Consider the following 18,963-nt stretch of genomic DNA (forward strand, 5'->3'; position numbering starts at 1 on the left):
TCAACCCAGAACCCCAGTAATCAGAGACGTCAATTCAATTCCAAAGACTCACCCTTCGCCGAAGTTCTCCTTTTGTTTCCTCTCTCACATGGCTATGGCTCCAACAATTTGGACGGTTACTTTGGTTGGTTTCGGACATCTACTTTTCCTTTTAGAGGACAAAGAGTTCTGATTTGTCTCCCCCATCTGACCTTAACCCCAACTTCCTCGTACGTTCCAACGCATGGATCATGTCTTGATATTCAATGTTCCTTTGAGGATAAATTTCAGCAAAAGACGCTAACTCTTTTTATATGATTTCGTCTGGTCAAATACGCGGCATGATCATCACCTATAAGGCTATAACTACAATCATCTCTCCCCAGTTTCTTGGCGTTCAAGAACAGATTTACGAGAGTTTGAGGGAAGAGAAACCCATTTGAGCTGGTATGGCAAACGATGAGATGATCGAGAAACACGTTCAGTATGAGCGTGTGTTTAAGCACTTTGATGACAATGGAGATGGGAAGATATCAGCGTCGGAGCTTCAGGGGCATTGCGATGGGATGACGCTGGAGGAGGCGGAGGCGGCGCTGGAGTCGCTGGATTCGGACGGGGATGGGTTGTTGGAGTTGGGGGATTTGGTGAGGCTGGTGGAGGGAGTGGAGGAGGAAGAGAGGATAAACGATTTGAAGGAGGCGTTTAAGATGTACGAGAATGATGGGTGCGGTTGCATCACCCCAAAGAGCTTGAAGAGGATGCTGAGTAGACTTGGTGAATCCCGGAGCATCGATGAGTGCACAGTCATGATTTCTCAGTTTGATCTCAACGGTGATGGGGTTCTCCATTTTGATGAGTTCAAGGTCATGATGTTATAGATGATCATCGTGCCTTGCTTTCCTTCATCTTCTTCATCTTCTTCATGTATTTTCTGTGTATGTCGTGTAGCAGCTGATCAGTTGTCTGTTGATTGTGTATCCATTCATTTCTTCTTCTTATTATTATTTCTGGGATATATTCCATTATTTCATTGATTTTGTCTTTTCTACTTTCTACCTGAGCAATATATGGCTGTTGTTTCGCATGAATGAGTATGGGAGACAGCTTCTTGGTCGAGGAAACTAAAAATTAGGTGGACAATAACTTGATGTTGCAGAAAACTACTGTTTTTAAACAAGAAAACACGTACGGATGTAAAGCCTATTCGAACCCACTTTCCATTGAGCCAAAGACAATTAAGAATGAATTTGGTAAATGGAATCCAAGAAATGAGAAAGAGAAATGTTAGTTGAGTGGGAAGGAGGCGAGGGGCATTGGAAAAGTATATGAAAGACTTGCATGTGTGGAAGGGAAGGGGAAGGGGAAGCGGCACCTGAAGGTTGAGTTTCAGGGGGCTGCGCGTGTGGTCTTGATAAGTCTAAGCCCCACCACCAGGGAGCTTCACGTCAATTATCTTTTTCCCTTCCTTCCCACCTCTTTAATTTATCATTTTCTCTTTACACACGAGGGAATCGGATAAGCTTTTTCCATTTTGCCCTTTTCTTATCATCACGTGCCTTCTCGAGAATAGGAATGGCAACGGGGCGGGTTCGGGACGGGTCGCCCCTATCCCAACCCCGCCCCGTTTAGCAAAATCAATTCCCATCCCCGTCCCATTAAAAAAAATAAACGGGCGGGGCGGGGCGGGGCGGGTATGGGAATTTCCCATACCCGCCCCGCCCCGCCCCGTTTAGCTTTTTTTTTTTTTTTTTTTTTTTTTTTTTAACTTTAAAAATTTTAAATTACATTAAAATAAATATATTTTATAAATAATAAAATTATTATATTTTTTATAACTTATTTTTAAAAAAATTTATTATTATCTATATATTAAAAATATTAAAATTAAATTTTAAATTAAATTAATTTTAAAATTAAAATAAATTAAATTTTAAAAATAATTTTATATGTAAACGGGGCGGGGCGGGGCGGGGTGGGGCAATACCCGAACCCGCCCCGAACCCGCCCCGGGTTTAAAAAAAAAATCCCAAACCCGTCCCAAACCCGTTTAATAAATTTTAACCCCGTCCCATTAGGGGCGGGGCGGGGCGGGTACCCGAAAAAACCCGCCCCGTTGCCATCCCTACTCGAGAAGGTGGTGCTTTCTTTCCCTTTATTTTATTTTTTTATTTTCTGAGATTAATTTCACGAAACTCCACTTGACTAAATACACCATACACCACCTAGTCTTTTGGTTTAAAATTTTATCAAATACTTTCACCTTATTCTTTTCCTTTGATATATTTATTGACTTCCTGTAACACCCCCGAAATAAACAGGTATAGTGGTAATAATTTTTGGTATAAATTAGATTTTTCTTTTATCTTTTTTATTCAAAAAACTCTATTAACAAAAAAATTAGAGAATTAAAGAACTTAGGGCTAAATATTTAAAAGTCTATAGTTTCAAGTTCAGATTTTTTCCCGATGAGGAGTAAATTCGTCAAACTAAACACTTCAAGTAAAAATATTATTTTTATCTTTACGCGTGAATCAAATATGTGTTTTGTATGAAAATTATATTTGAGTTTTTTTATTTGTTTATGAAAAAATGAAAAATTGTGGAGATATGATACTTTGTTTTGTAAGTTTGAATTAATGAAATAAAGTGTTTGATTCTGAATTCCATGACCATAGTTAACGAGTTATAATAGTTGATCTTATGACCCTATAATTGTTGACATTTGGTTTTGTTCACCTTCAATGAAACAAATTTGAAATTAGTTACTTAATTGTGAAGTCTCACATAATTGGATACCATTTGTCATACAATAATCAGAGTAAAGATATTTTGAATGTATTCAATTTTGTTTTGATGAGAAATTGTTTTGAAATGAACATGAGAAAGTTTTGTTGAAAAGTTTGAATATATTAATATTTTGAACCCAAAAGTTTTTATGAAAATAAACATATGTTATATATCTTGTTTGTAAATATGATTGAAAATGTTTTTCCATGAAACTGTATTAATGTTCCTTATTGGGCTTTGAGTTCATCCCCTTTGTTGATAATCTTTCAAGTAACCTTAGTTCGGGAACGAAGGACCGTTAGGAGGGAAATTTAGCTTTATTAAAACATTTATTTAAACTCTCATTATTATGAAAATTGTTTAGATGTTAAAACTTAATTCTCATATGAATTATTTTGAGTTTAGAATTATTTGGACAATAATACTTTGGTTGATATATTAGTTTTTAAAGTTGAGAATTGAGGATCATATAATTTATTTATTTTACTACTCTTGGGAAATTGATAATTGATAATTTCCAGTTATAAGATGAATATGGTGTTATTTCCACTTTGAACCTTTGAATTTGAGATGTGTAATGACCGTCATCCCCTTAGAGTGAGTTTTAAGGCGGGACACTTCCCCTTTAATTTAAAATAAAAGAGGTATTTCATAAATTTTCAGACTACTATAATCTTAACGGAGGTGAGTAAAATCAACATTATTTTCTATCTATTATTTTAACTCTCACTAATTTTTGATTGAATAAGCAAAAAATTCAATTTAACCGGTAAAATTAATAGAATGGAATCAATCCATTAATAGAAACGATGTCTCATTTAAAAAACCGACAATAAATCAAATCATAACTATAATACATAATAACTATTAATTATATTATTAATTTGATGGACATTTTTATATTTAGTGGGACCTAAATCCTCATCTACTTATTTTTTTCTTTTCTATAATGGGGTTGGAATGAACTATATCAATAGTTACTCATATGATAGGGCTATAATAAGATTGTTTGAAACATGTTACAATAATTCGATTTGAGTAATTTGTTGTATTAGCATTATTTATGTTTTTTAACCCACAATGTTCAATTATAAGTTTTTTACTTTAGTTAAATTAACAAAAAAAAATGTTTTTTTTAATTAAATCGAATTGACGTAAATCGTAAGATTGATTATTGCTACTAAAATCAAATTAAATTAAATCGAACGGATTATTTTCCTCTTTTATGTTTAATTAGTTTGGTTCTTAATGTATGAAAACCGATTAAATTAGTTCAATTTGATTTAATGCTCAAAGCTAATCAATTGAACTATCCAAATGCCAATCTAGTTCCCTTCTAACCTCATTCTTAATTGGCACGAGGGTAAGTTTAATCAAGCCCAATCGGTAGAGACAAAGAAAATTGATTTGGGTCGAGAAATCCCAATCCAATTTATTATTGGGCTGGGCTAATGTTGAAGTTTTATCCACTGAAGTCCAACTAGAGCTTCCATCCAGTCTGATGGGCATCGAATCCGATTCAGTCCATCAAGAAATATGTGACCTTATGGAGGAAGGCACAAAAGGGTGTTGTGGCAATCCAAAACAGATGGTCCACAAGGATTAGGACTGATTAGGGGATCCTATTAGCTCCATAATACGATACAGTAGAGTTTGAAGTGTGCCATGGAGAGCACCCAATGGTTTTCTTTTGTTGCAGAGCACTCATATACAATCATGGCTCTGTAAACTTTTGATGACATTATAATCTTGTTTTTACAGTGGCTCGATATTGATGACTGATCTTTTGACTGAAAGAGTCAAAATTGCGTGTTCTTCAATGAAGCCTAGCAACCTGAGAATATGTTGGGGAAATTGATGCACAGACCATAGTAGCCTTCCTATTGTATAATATATGAACTTAAAACTCAGTACGAACTGCATTTATTATTTCAGAAGCAGAGACAGACAGAGAAACAGAGGGAGAGAGAGTACAGAGTTGAAGCTAAACCGTGTCCAATTCAGTTTATTAATTACATATGTACAGGACCCCACTACCCTTATGAAGATACCAAGAGCCAAACACTCTAGATAAATTCCTAAGCGACACAAAAGCTAGGATCAGTATGAGGATGGTTGTCTATAGTTTATAGTTTTCATAGGCTGTTTGCAGCAGCCTTGACTAGGGGCTTGGAAGAGCTTTCGCAGATAGAAAATTGCTCTCCCTCTGGTAGCTGTTCCACCAATCTTGATAACTTTTCAACAATTTCCCCAGCACTGGGTCTGGAGCATGGATTTTCGTCTGTGCAAACTCTTGCAAGATTTGCCAATGTGATGGCAGCATCAAACGAATAATTCTCACCCAATGCGCTGTCCATCCAGTCTCTGAGCTCCTCTGTGTTTTCTGAGCCTAATATGGACTTGATTTTCTCTGGAAGCCAAACTCTCCCTCCTCCCTTATCATCAGCCCTGGTTATGGGTGTTTTCCCAGATAAAACCTCCAGCAAAACCACCCCATAAGCAAAATATCAAGGGTTGGGGAGATTATACCCTGGTGAAGATATTCTGGAGCTAAATACCCTTTACTCCAAGAGGCAGTTGAATAAGGCTGGGAGTCTTCAGCATCATCTTCAAAACATCTTGCCATGCCAAAATTCCCAATCTTAGCATTGAACTCTTCATCTAAGAAGATGTTTCGGCTTTTTACGTTTCGGTGAACATAGCAGGGGTGCATTATGTGGTGCATGTACTGCAAGGCCATTGCTACATCAAGACAAATCCTCAACCTTTGGTTCCATGTCAAGAAACAATAGCAGGAGGCAATGAATTGGCTTTTCATTGCCAGCCCACCATGCAGCCAGTCCTTCAAGGACCCGTTCTTGGCATACTCAAAAATCAAATATGAATCAGGACCTTCATTCAAGCAAGTCCCTAACAGCCTTATTATGTTGGGATGATGGTGAATTGCATCATGAAAAAGCCCAAACTCTATCTTGGAAATGGCTTCTGGATGTGTATGCTTTATTGCCAAGTTCTTGCCATTGAGACGACCATGAAACACCGATCCCTCAATGAGATTGCTTGAATTGAAGTCCTCTGTAGCTTTTCTCAGCTCCAACATAGTGTATGTCTCCACTACAATCTTATGCGGGGTGGACTCGATGATCTGATCGATAGGATCTTGGGATCCCTCAAACGAGACTTTTTTCTCACTGGTGGTTCTTACACTCAAGCCAAGCTGTTGTAGCTCCACATCTCCCATCTTGTAAGCATTCTGCTTCTTCCGCTTCCAGTGGATCACCAAGACGGCTGCAGCAATGGCAATGCTTGCTCCAACTGCAACCCCACTAACTGCAATATAAACTCCAATCTTCCACATTTTTGTTTTCTTCTTGTGCGGATTAATTACTGGGATGCTGGTTGCTGGAAGACCCAAATTCGGCTCACGAGGCTTCGCAGGGGAACCAAGGGTGGGCTTATCTCTGAGTGGAATCAGGAGCGATGAAACCGGTGCTAGGCTTCCTAGTCTCAGAGTTGCTCCTGATCTGTTGTTTGCTGAGATAATAGCTTCTGAAGTAGTATTGAACTTGAAGGCTAAGCTAGGAACCGTATCACCTTCACTTACGGGATAAGACAGCAAAAGCTTTGTTTCTTGAATAATTTCAGATGATGATGGGCAGGCACATCTCAATGGGATTAGCAACCGGACTTTATCTGCAAGACCCCATGGTTGGATGCTCGGGTTCCTTTCTCGGATGGCTTTGCAGGTGGTCAGGCCCTCCAGCGATTCAGCAATGCCAAAGAAGCTTTCCCCTTCTATGGTAGTTTTAGTGAGTTCAGCCTGAAAGAAACCGGCCTTACATTTACATTCAATTGGGATCAACAAAGGCTGATTGTATGGAAGTAACTCTGTGTCAGCAGAGAAGCCATTTGCTTCTGCAATCAAGAACCGATCAATCCCTAAGTAGAAGCTCAGATTGAAAAGAGATGAGTAGTAGGAATTGGTGCGAAGAAGTGCAAAAGTCCCACACTGTTTCTGGGATCCATTTCCATTGCAGTAGTAGCCAGAAGCATCCCGGGAGGAGGTCTCACAGCTTAGCAAGCTCTGTCCCAGAGTGGAGACAAATACAAGGATGAACAAAAACAAAGCTCTTAGATAGAAGTTATTGATGAGAGCAGCCATGCCCACGACCACGCCTTTCAACCTAGGAAACCTGTTATAAAAGAATAACTTTCTTACTTTAAGAGAGTGAATATTTTGGATCCATACAAAATGGTGTTAAAAAGAGAGTATTTTAAAAATCTGTTTGGACAGAACTCTTGGGGATGACAAAGAGGTGTATATTTTTACTCTGATTCCAGCTGTTTGGCTAACCCCCTTTCCTTGGGCTTGATTCCATTGGCTAGGGGAAGTTCTCAACTTCCAGAGCTCATAGCTTCCTCTCTTGGGCTTCCACCAGCTTTTAGATGCATTAACATGCTTCTAACTCAGACTCATTCATGTCCTTGCACCCACTTGCACAGACTGGCCCAGCTTTGTTCCTGTTGCAGTATCAATTTTCCTTTGCATAAATTATTAGTTCAATGACCAAACCCCTCCTCTGATTCAGATTATCAAGATAAGCCATGTGATATTCAGATAAAGACGAGCACCTTACCTTTAATCTTTGATAGCTTGGGTGCATACGTATAGTCATCATAGCTCCATTCATGAACCTGAAAAACAGAGGACAAGCATGGAAACTACATCAATTCAAATACGAGGTGTACATGCATGGATATACACCTTCAACTTATATAGAATTATATGTCACAACATAAAAAGGCATGGACAAGCTTCCAAAGATTACAATGGTGACCAGATAGCATGATAGTGGCGTGCATGGTGGGAAAAGAAAGAAGGATTATATCACTTGAATTGATGAGACATCCATGCATGGTAAAGCAGAGGCACAGAAAAGAGGCTACGGAAAAATAGGTCAAATTTAGAATGAGTTTCCTAGGTTGACAAGCTCCAATACCCCCCATAAAGAACCACTTTATTTGTCGCTGGCTTGTAAAGTCATTCAATTGAGTCTAGTGCTAAGGGACACAAGGGTAGGGTGTGGCCCATATGCATACAACTCACTTATCAGTTATCACATGAACCTGGTTCTTGAAGGGATAACATCAGCTTGGATGTCTTAAAAATGGGGTGAGGGGCTAACCGACTCAAGGATCCAAGTATCGATAGACAAAAATTCGATCTTGGAGGGCGGCCACGTGCATGTGATAGCACGTGCTTACCACTCGTCTGCTTCAAAAATAAAAATAATAATAATTCAGAGAAAAGGAGACTTAGGAACATGCCTTAGTGAGCCTTCAAAGGTTTCTTTTGTCAAGAACCATACTCAATTAGGGCGGTGAAGGACCTCTGTTGCCAATGCATCGGATATGGATCTTGGAATACTTATATTTGTGGCTTCTGGATTATTGTACATGTGCCCATGGAGACAATGTCATGGGGAGGTTGACATTAAAAATATCACAGCATAAGTTCTGGTTCACTGGATTGGATCGGTATCCTATCCATACAGCATGAACTCAAGAATCTAGACTACAATCTAGAATGCCGGTAATACTACAAAATTACCACATAATAAATTGTTAGGCACTGCATAAGAAAAGAAGATGAAAACAGAGCAGAAATGCAATATTTGGGTGGGAAAGATATGATATGTTCTGAAACATCGTGATCGCATTGTCTCCTGCGGGACTTATGGTTATACATAGCACTTGAGGAAAAGTCAAGAGGCATGAGATGATGAAGTGGATGACACTAACAAATCATCTGGTTTTATTGTACTTCCAAAATTTTAACGGAGTTAAATAGTGTAAACAAGTGGATGTGGCGAAAAATATTATCAGTATCTTGCTTGTCTTATCAACAATTACAATTCTTCGAAATCTTGGTTGTCTTATCAACAATTTCACTGGGCTTCCTCCACGCTTTTTCTCAGAAGAGATATAACTTGCTCTGGCTTGGGGGCTCCAAATACTGAGCTCCCTGCAACGATGCAATTGGCTCCTGCTGAAGCAGCCATGCCAATGGTAGAAGGCCCTAAACCGCCGTCTACCTGCAAAACAAAGTGGAAAACCTATCTCAAATGGTTGTTGCAGTTGAAATGTGCAGTCCCTTTTCGTTGAGTTTCTACTTCAAAAAAAATGGCTACAATTTTCACATGCATACCACAAGACAAGTGGTATAGATCTGAGTTCAGTGCAGTTAATCATATATTATTATTATCTCCACATACAGGCAAAACACGAAAAGCACATAGACCATCATATGAAGCATCATTGCTTGAACAGAAGCCAGGGAAATGCTTAACTGTAATTAAAAATATTGAAGACAATGAAGAGATGGACTCACCTCAATATCAAGTGAAGGGTACCTCTTTCTCAATTCGCGTACCTGGATGTGGAGATCCAAGAAAAGGAAATGGGTTATGGGAACAAAAGGATAGATACTGACAAGAAGAATTGGAATTTAAAGAAAAATACAAGAGGAAGAAGAAGGGATAGAAAGAAAGGAGCATAATTGCACCTTATCCATCATTTCTGGCATGAATTTTTGTCCACCAAATCCAGGTTCCACAGTCATGACAAGGACCATTTCCACTGGATTTTTACCTTCAACCTGTGGACCAAAAGGGAAATTTTAACACATAATTGCAGGGGTTCTCAGGAGGCTTTATACTGTACTCAATAATTACACAAAACACCAGTAATCTAGATTTATCTAGATGAAATCCATTAGAATCATGTTTTCACACTATTCCATCCAAAACAAGAACTAGCTGACAACCCAGATTTGAATCCTCAAAAGGAAAGAGATAAAATGGATACCAATGGATAAACTTCTTCAATGGGTGTTCCAGGCTTCAAGGCCACACCTGGCCTCATACCTTTTGACCTAATTCTTTCAACAAGCTCTTGCCAATTCTCTGAAAAAGCAATACCACATTTGGAACAGAAATAAAGATAATAAATCTAAAATGATAAAGACTAAACAAAAAGGAAAAACCATCAATACTGTAGCTCACCTTTGGATACCTCAACATGAAATGTGAAACCTGAAGCACCAGCTTTTCCTAGAGGCTCCACATAATCAAGAGGATTTGTGACCATCAGGTGGCAATCCAGATACGCACTGTAAGAGAAGAAAAATGATATTTTCTCTGGTTATAGCAAGAAAATGCCAACATCCAGGAAGTTAAAGTTTAAAATTTGTTGAAAGTGAAGGAACCATGAAAGTTTTACTTTGTGTGCTTTCTCAGACTCTCAATGACTGGGGCACCAATAGTAAGGTTCGGAACAAAGTGCCTATGGAAAAGAAAATGAGCATAAGTGCAAATAATCCAATGGTTGTACTTCAGAGGATACAACTAGTTAAAGAAATTACAGAGGTGAATTTTTTGTTTCACTAAGTAGATCATCCACAATGGGAGCAAGTTAAACCATAGGAACCGCCCAAGTTAGGAACCAATCATAATAACAATAATTTTTTTTTTGATCGGTCCAATAATAATAATAATAATAATAATAAGCAATGTTTTGGAAGGCTAAAAATGATCTCTAGGCATTTTACCTAAATGAGGCAAGGCATAAGTCTCGAGATGGAATAAGGCATAAGCCTCAACTTAAACAAAATAATAATAATAATAATAATAAAATCATATGAAAACTAAATAATAAGAAAATTGTAAAATTCATAATAACCAAATCAATTGCTTGTCATTGTCAGTAGTTTCTAATTTAGTTTCTCTTTCTCTCTTATAAAATCCAACTCCCTCTCAAGGCTTCATCGAATGATCTCTAGCATTGCCATCACCATCACGAATAGGATCTGCCATAGAATCATAAATCATATCCAATTGTTCTACTATCCTTCTCATCAATGTTAATGTCCATCATGTTCTTCTTCATAGTTCATTAATTGCAATGATCCTTTTCCTATATCTACCAATAATAAGATGAATGATCATATATGAGCTCAACCATTACGGCAACCAACAATTGAAGCCACCCCATTAAAGGGTTAATTGGAAGCTTATGCCCTTATTTTGTAAAATGTCTAACCCAAGACAAAACTTTAAAAAATTTATATCAAAAACCACAGAACCCCAAATCCATACACATTGGATATTGAGGCTTAAACCTCTCATAACATATATACCAAAACCTCACAAAGGCCCTAAACCTTTTAAAACCCTTTTAATATTTGAGGCTTAAGCCTCAATAGCCTTGAGCTTATAGCCTCAAGATTTAAGCCCAACATGCTGAGGCTTAAGCCTCGATTACCCTGCATTGAGGCTATTGTAAGCCTCTAGGAATTAGCCTTGAGGCTTAAGCCTCAATCACCCTGCATTGAGGCTATAACCACAAGGCTAATGTGTAGATGCTCACCTTGAGGGGCACCTCAAGGCATAAGCCTCAATAGCCTTTTAAAATTTTGATAGTAAGGAACCAACCATAACGATAACAACAAAACATAAAATGGCATTGATATGATCAGAAGCACAGAGACATCCATGTTACAGATTATGCACAGCAGTTCTTTTATTGCAGCAAAGGCAAGCCATACTACCTCAATTCTAGGGTTATTCATTTATTTCTTCAAAAAAGTATCATGTTTCACAAGTTTAAAAATGGTTATGACTGTTACAAGAAAACATCGAAAAAAACTCCTTCATTCTCTCTCTTTAATCATTCAAAGCCGCAAAGACCTAATAAGCTCACTAAGAGAGTATTTCGGTTCCTTGGCTCCTAAAGTGACAAAAATGTAGGGAGTTACTTACTGCACTATAATATGAAAAAATAACTTCAATAATGGGAAGGAAATTTCACAGAAATATACAACGAGCATAGATTAGTTATGCATAACAAACCAAATAATCGACCAATATTATGAGTATACAATTACATTTTAAAATTCTCAATGCATTCTATCATTTTTTATATGGAAAAGCAAATGTATAAAACAGTGCCCAACAAAAGGGGGTGCATCCTATGTACATGAGAGGTATACTCAATATAATATATCATGTGTAGAGGTTCTTGTGTTAAATATCATCAGAGTATTTGATTCACATTAAAGATTTAGTTAAACACCTTGTATCCTCACGGTGCGAAAGGTTCCCCCAACAAGAATTCTTGTGCCACAATTTTTAAGACCTACAACTTAAGGATTGAATGGTGTCCATCAAATTGATTTACAATGCATAGTAAGGAAAAACCTATATACAGTAAAAATTGCCCAAACAAAACTTATGGATGGACAAAGGAGTGACGTGAAATAAATTTCTTGCTCCAAAAGAGGCATTGAATAATCACCTTTCCCATCAATATAGTACAAGTTAAATGGTTGGCACTCATCTAAAGGAGTCTCACACTAAAAATTCACTTTGTTTGCAGGCAAATGGTCACAAGCTTTTGGATGCTTTCTGTTGTTTCACATGTTCAATCACCCTCCACCCATTGGAAACTTTAGTCAACTTGGTATTAAAACTCTCCACTTGAAAATTTTCTCTCCTGTAATTAAAAGTGACAGCCTATTGTTTGTCCTACTCTATACAATTTTATCCTGTGCATTTCAATTCTAATTTAGATGGTTCCATTTTGTAAATTTCCCCTCCGTCTAGATCACCCATCATATTCAACTCAAAAAACAAGCCACCTCTGAACTTCACACCCCACAAAAATTCAAAATCAAGCCCTAGTCCTTGTTCATGATTCAAACCCACATTCAACACAACATTAAAAAAGGCAGAAAATGCAAAATTGAGTACTAAGGAACAAAACATCAACACTTCTATTCATTAGAGAGAAAAAAGAAATCAAAATTCCAAACCAAACAGGCCAGAAGCAAAAAGAGCAAAGCATCCAACCTACCCATCCTGCACATAGAAACATGGAAAAAATCAGCTTATTGAATAATCAAAGATACAACATTCATTGATTTTCCACAAAATAGAGGAATAGGAAATTGGGGAGATTGATTGGAAACCGTATGATAAAGAAGGAAGCGTACCATGATGTCCATGTGGAGCCAGTCGGCGCCAAAACTGAGCATACGTTGGGCTTCGGAAGCCAAGTTGGCGAAGTCGGAGGAGAGCATAGAAGGTGCGATCTTCGCCGGCGCCATCGGAATCTGGGTCAGGGGAGAAAATCAACGGGTGAGACGATGGAGTCAGGGAGAGAAATGGAGACTGAGGGAGAGATAACCAGAGAAGGGAAATGAGGGTAGTTGGTTTGTTGTCCAAAATGGCGTCCTTTCACCTAATTCATTTTCCCACAACACATTCCCTCGAATACTGAATACTGGGTTGAGGACGAAACGCAGAACTGAAACGACGTCGTTCGATGACGCAAGAGGGAAAGTAGGACGGGTTTTCGGATACCCGCTCCACCTTAATGAAAATAAGACGGATTTAAATTGGTTTAAAATTTAAATAAACGGATTTGAGATTTTTTTGTAAAATCTGGGATGGGTTTGAGTGATACCTTGTCTCACCCCACCTTCGATGACGGGAAAGTATGGTTTTTGGATACCCGCTCCATCGCTAATGAGATGAGTTTAAATTGGTTTAAAATTTAAATAAACGGATTTGAGATTTCAAGTAATGTCTTGTCTCATCTCATCCCGTCTCGATTATATATAAAATTAATTTTAAAAATTAATTTAATTTATTTTTTATTTTTCTATTTTTAATAAAATAAGTAATAAAAATATAATAATTTAATTACTTATAAAATATATTTATTTTAATGTAATTAAAATTTTTTGAATATATTTTTTTTAAAAATACAAAAGTTAAACAAGTTGAGAGTGAAAATTATTTTCAATAAATAAAGGAGGATCGGATGAGGACGACGTATTTCAACTTATCTCATTGATATCTTTGGAAAGAGAAGACTTTTTGTATAAGTGCAGTAATTTAAAATTAAAACATGATCATACCAAAAAATAAAATAAAAATCTAAAACTAGGTAACTTATTTGAGAGACATTTCAATATAAAAAAGAAATCAACTAGTCTTTTCAAAATAATATAAAAACAAAATAAATAAGAGAAAGTATCAAAATAATATAAAAACAAAATAAATAGGAGGAAGACGTGTTGAAGATGGTTAAAAATGTGGAATGATCTTAACATGATTAATAATTTAATGGGTTCAAATCATATGTGTCGGTTCGTACACATTTCAATTTAATCCATTTATTAAATGGGTCATGTTTTCTGTCAAATCATTTTAATAAATACCGAAAGTCAAGAAAACCCACAGAAACAAAGGCCCATTGATGAAAAGGATGGGCTGGTCTGGGCTTGTTCTGAAGCCCAAATAAGAAACCGTCTTCCTATATCATCCCCACACCCACATTTTCAGACTTGCAATGCAATCACAGACAAACATATAACCTGCACAATTACCAAATAAAACCAAAAATCAATCATCAAGACACGAGAGAAAGCAAAATAAAAAACCCAGAAGCCACGCAGCGGTCACATGGATGAATTCTCTCCCAAACCATCTCAATTATGAAAACGAAACCCAAACCACCAAACAAAAAGACACCTTGATTGTTAGGTGTGGGGCGTGGCCTACCACACCCTGCTACATGACAACACATTTATTCTGAGAAGCATAGTTTTATTGTTTAATCACTTGCCATTTGCGAAATCAAGCATGGACCATGGTGGGCAGAGGTGGGCTCACACGTAGAATTCAAGTCCTGGATCTTAATGGAGGATGGGGTCCTCCAGGCTCCAAGGCTGAAACCCCCATGTGTTATAGCGCCACAAACATGCATTATTTTGATGTAGGTGCACCATAATTATGGACTTTATTCATGGATCTTTCTTCTGAGTTTTGAGTCTGGTGGTCCGCATGAATGGAGATTGCGTCAGCTCTGCCTCATTTTCACTCCCCCACTCTGCACTAACTTTTTCAAATTTCTGCTTAATAAAAGGCAGTACACTGTTTGGAAAGAAAGAAAAAGAGAGAGAGAGAGAGAGAAAAGGAAAGTGGCCTTGCCTTCAACTTGAGAAAAGGAAAACGAGGGAATAGTCGATGCCCTGTTCCATCCACTTCTAGTGCAAATGAGAAAAAGCGTGGGGGTCTTGTCTTATTTTAACGACAAAAACATGGAGCGAAAAGCAGGCAGCCACATTCAACGACTCCTCGTTTCTTTCTTATCCTCTTTAAGATTGAAAATATTAGAGTTTAATAGCTTCCACCAAATCATGATTCGACTTCAGAAATTGATGTGCATTTCTTCAAGTGGATTCATCTTTTTAGTTTTACACACCCCTTTTACATTTCAATCAATTTCTGTTTGACCTTTTATCTTTTTCCTCCCTTTTTTTGACTTTGTAAATACAGGTAGACCTGGTCCAACGACTCCTCACACTTTTGGAACGCGTGGGTCCAATAAGTTCCCACGGTTATAGTAGTCCCTTGAGTTTATTTACTTTGACGAGCATGGCTTCTTGATTTAGAGTGTCTTTGGAGTGATTTTAAAAAATATTTATAATATTTTTAATATTTAAATAATAAAAATATTTAAATATTAAAAGGATTAAAATTTTGATAAATATAAAAAATTGTATAAAAATTTATGAATGATTATTTTTGGATTAGACTAAGATGGTATTTGTTTTTTATTTAATTCTAAATAAAACTTTAATACTTAATAGTATTAAATATTAGATTATTTGTTTTTATTTTTTATAGTATTTTATTTCTATTAAATATTAAAAAATAAAAAAATTAATATGTTATTTTTTTTTATTTAGAAAAAAATTAAATATTTTGACTTTTTTTATTTAATAAAAAATTTATAGTAAATCATAAAAAAATAGAAAAATAAACTACTTAAATTCTAAAAACAAATCGATTTTAATAAAAAACTAAAAAAACAAACATCACCTAATTGATTAAGGTGAAAAGTAAAAATAAATCATTTTAACATGAAAATGATGTATGAATATTCCATATGAACATCAAACACTATTTGAAGTTTAAAATTTTTTCTAAAATAAAATTATGAGATCGGGATATCGCTGTCTCTTGATGAAATAACAACAAATCTTTAAATACAATATGTTGAATATAATAATAGAATGATTGATAACCCAAAAAATCACATTGAGTCTAATTCAAAATCATTGATGTTGGAACTTAGAGGATGATAATGAGTGGGAAAATTTTTAGAAAGATGGTGGTGGGTATTATAAAGATATGAAGGTTGATCTTAGCCATTGGTTGTAGGATGGAGAACTGTTTTCATAAATATCTGTCACCTTGATTGGGACACGTACACCGACCTGCCCTTTTCAACCAATCACTACAGAAGTTTCTATCAGGTTTGTTGGATTTTATGTATGATGCTCACAACACTTTACATGCGTGTCAAAATTTCATTTCCTTGCATTATATTCATTATATATTTATGAATATCTATTGATATTTTTTTTTTTAGAAAAAAAAAAATACATAAAAATCAATTTTAACCGTAGAGCTACGATTTGGACAGATTGGTTGAGTTGACGGTTACGTCTAACTTATTTTTTTAAGTTTGGTTAAGTTTAGGTTGAATCGGATTATAAAATCTTACTTTAAATTATTATAGTAAAAAAATAAATTGACTAATTTGGATATATTTTTTTTTTACTATTTTTATTTTTGAATGATATTAAGTTTTATATGAAATGTAAGAGAGGTACGTTAAAAAATTAATAATTTTTAATTGTTTTTTAAAGAAATTTGATGTACTAAAATTATTTTATATAAAGATATAAGATGAATTCATACTTTCTAATATAAAAGTTAGTATATGTTATATAAAATTACAATTATTTTTTATTTTTCTAAAATAGAATATAAAATGTTACTATTGGAAGAAAAAAATTGGAAGGATAGAAAGAAAAAAAGATTAAAAAGATTTATATAATTTAAAAAAAAAATTATTTTCTCTCGTACTAAAATTGAAAATTTTGAAAAGCTTATGTTTTATTTGGAAATTATTTTTTAGAATAGTTTTTTATTTTTTAGAATTAAAAACACAGAAAACATATTTGACAATTAATAAATATTTTATGTTTTTTGTTATTAGGAACAAATAATAAAGTGTTTTTAAATAACATCTTTTAGTTATTTTCTATTATTTTCACTTATTTTTTTAGGATTATTTTAAAATCTAATTATACAAACATGCATAATGATTAAAAATAAAACATTAAATATAAAAATTATTTATTAATATATATTTAAAAATATGTTAAAAACATTTTGGGTTTTTAAACATACTTTTGTTTTACAAAAATAAAAAAATTATCAAAAACTATTTTTTAAAATTGTTTTAGAAAATAGTTACAAAATATGTTTTTATAAATTAGTAATTTTGAATTTTCTTTTTCAATTTCCTTTCCTTTTCCAAGATGGTCACTAAACTAAATCTTCCTTTTTTCCCACCATAACCAAATACAATTCAATGTTTGTTTTTTCTTTGAAGAGTTGCTTTTCACATTCAAGAGATCCAAACAGAGCTTTCATATGAAAGAGATTCACAAACATTGAAAGAATAAAAAAAAAAAAAAAAATCCCTAATCTTGGATCTTGCCAGAAGGGCAGATTGAAGAGAGAATACAAGTCTTACAGCACTTTACCCACTTAAAATTAGTTCCTGGAACAGGTGATCTACCCTCTAAAAAGAACCCTAAAGGCACAAAAGAAAAATTTTCCCAGTAAAAAGAAAAATACCAAACCCAGCCTTGGAGGCCAGGAATTCAAGTGTATCTCACCTTTAGTAAAGTCCCAACCTACCTTCAGCCTTCATTCAACACTTAAGAAAATCTAAGCCCATGTGGGTCAGTCTACGGATAAGGTTCCTACCACAACACCCCTATTTTCCTTCTATGTCACTTTCAAAAGTGATGGCTGCATGTGTTCTGATATTGTAATTTTCCCTTTTTTTTTTTTTTTTTCATTTTTTTCTCAACTAATTAGATGGGAAATATACCCATAAATTAGTTTGACTGTTTGTTAATCCTATCCCCTTCAACATAAATCAGATTGATAATCTTGGGACGTGTCAAGATTTGTCCTTTAGAGAGTGGGGTATATAAAATTATGCTTATTTGTTAGTATTTTATCATGCAATTTACTGTTTGCCCATTTTGGCATGTGGTGGAGCCAAAATTGATCTTGCCCACAACCTTATTAAGTTCATGTTCTATTTTTAATTAAAAAATTTAATAGGATTTTTTATATTTGTTTGATTAATTTTATTCAAATAATTTATTATAAAAACAAAAAAACCCAAATTTATAAAATATAAATTTTAAATAATTATTTAAAAATAATCAATATTTCGTATATTTTCTAATCAAATATACTAATAATATATTTGATCATTCCGATATTATCGTTGACGGATAAACCTATGATAATAAGTGATAATTGAGCATTAAATGTGGAGGATTTGTGTCAATTTATGTTTGATTGGAGAACAATATCTCACAAATATCTTCCCACTTTTTGTGGTGGCATTTTTCAAAAATAACATTCCAAGATCCAAAGCTAAAGAATCACTTATCTTCTTGACCTTTAGATTAGTGGGAATAATATAAAAATGAAAAATAATAAAATTTATGACCCATTTACTGTTCTTTTTGAAAGGGAACCAAACTATTTAAATGATGATGGGTGATTTTTTAAAGCCATTGATGGGCTTTTGAGTGACTTGAAGATTTTTGTTGTCAAATTTTACTTCAATGGTGGAAGCAGTCGCTTTCAAGAGGGTGATGCTTTGCAAGCTTGTGGTGGATTTCTTAGACGGGTAATAGCCATCTTGTGAGACTTTGAATGCCAGCTACCCTGGTTAGGTTGGAATTTGGATAATATCTCTAGTTCTCAACAGGACTCACTCTCTTCCTCACAACTTATTCGATGGCTGAATCTAAACCCTACGATGGCTAACCCTAAACCCTAAACCCTAATAATATGTTCTCATAGAGCATCAATGACAATATGTCACGTACATTTTATTTATATCTTATTCAACGTTTATATTTTCATTTAATAGTTTAAATTTTATTATATATTTCCAACTACTAATAATAAGTCGAGAAATAAAAATGTAAAATGAATGTTGAGTTAAATAATTTTATTTTAA

At 34.9% G+C, this 18,963-nt stretch overlaps 3 protein-coding genes across 3 annotated transcripts; 1 reads left to right on the forward strand and 2 right to left on the reverse strand.

The window, feature by feature from the left end:
* The first annotated feature begins 377 nt into the window (after positions 1-377).
* On the forward strand, positions 378-1,013 carry LOC117931085 (putative calcium-binding protein CML19). Its single transcript, XM_034851947.1, has one exon. It carries the CDS (start codon positions 429-431, stop codon positions 855-857), a length of 429 nt encoding a protein of 142 aa, XP_034707838.1. The 5' UTR covers positions 378-428; the 3' UTR covers positions 858-1,013.
* A 3,646-nt stretch (positions 1,014-4,659) lies between these two features.
* On the reverse strand, positions 4,660-7,463 carry LOC117930658 (protein LYK2). Its single transcript, XM_034851291.1, is given in 4 exon segments — positions 4,660-5,272; positions 5,275-6,959; positions 7,097-7,307; positions 7,404-7,463. Coding segments are annotated over 2 exon segments (2,025 nt in total). The 5' UTR covers positions 6,929-6,959; positions 7,097-7,307; positions 7,404-7,463; the 3' UTR covers positions 4,660-4,901.
* A 961-nt stretch (positions 7,464-8,424) lies between these two features.
* LOC117930659 (ribulose-phosphate 3-epimerase, cytoplasmic isoform) lies at positions 8,425-13,115 on the reverse strand. The gene is made up of 9 exons (XM_034851292.1): positions 13,012-13,115; positions 12,818-12,937; positions 12,679-12,683; positions 10,048-10,110; positions 9,831-9,937; positions 9,634-9,731; positions 9,332-9,424; positions 9,158-9,199; positions 8,425-8,861 (listed from the first exon to the last, which is right to left on the reverse strand). Exons 2-9 carry the CDS (start codon positions 12,929-12,931, stop codon positions 8,715-8,717), a joined length of 669 nt encoding a protein of 222 aa, XP_034707183.1. The 5' UTR covers positions 12,932-12,937; positions 13,012-13,115; the 3' UTR covers positions 8,425-8,714.
* Positions 13,116-18,963: the final 5,848 nt, after the last annotated feature.

The sequence above is a fragment of the Vitis riparia genome, chromosome 14 (genome assembly GCF_004353265.1).
Source record: "Vitis riparia cultivar Riparia Gloire de Montpellier isolate 1030 chromosome 14, EGFV_Vit.rip_1.0, whole genome shotgun sequence".
NCBI lineage: Eukaryota > Viridiplantae > Streptophyta > Magnoliopsida > Vitales > Vitaceae > Vitis > Vitis riparia.

What these genes read in the sequence shown, in the direction of transcription:
- LOC117931085 (XM_034851947.1), top strand. Translation starts at nt 429, where the DNA reads ATGGCAAACGATGAGATGATCGAGAAACACGTTCAGTATGAGCGTGTG.
- LOC117930659 (XM_034851292.1), bottom strand. Translation starts at nt 12,931, where the DNA reads ATGGCGCCGGCGAAGATCGCACCTTCTATGCTCTCCTCCGACTTCGCC. An exon ending in AGTCTGAGAAAGCACACAAA is followed by an intron (nt 9,938 to 10,047) that starts GTAAAACTTTCA and finishes CTTCTCTTACAG; the next exon opens with TGCGTATCTGGATTGCCACC. An exon ending in TTGAAGAAGTTTATCCATTG is followed by an intron (nt 9,425 to 9,633) that starts GTATCCATTTTA and finishes TTTGGTCCACAG; the next exon opens with GTTGAAGGTAAAAATCCAGT.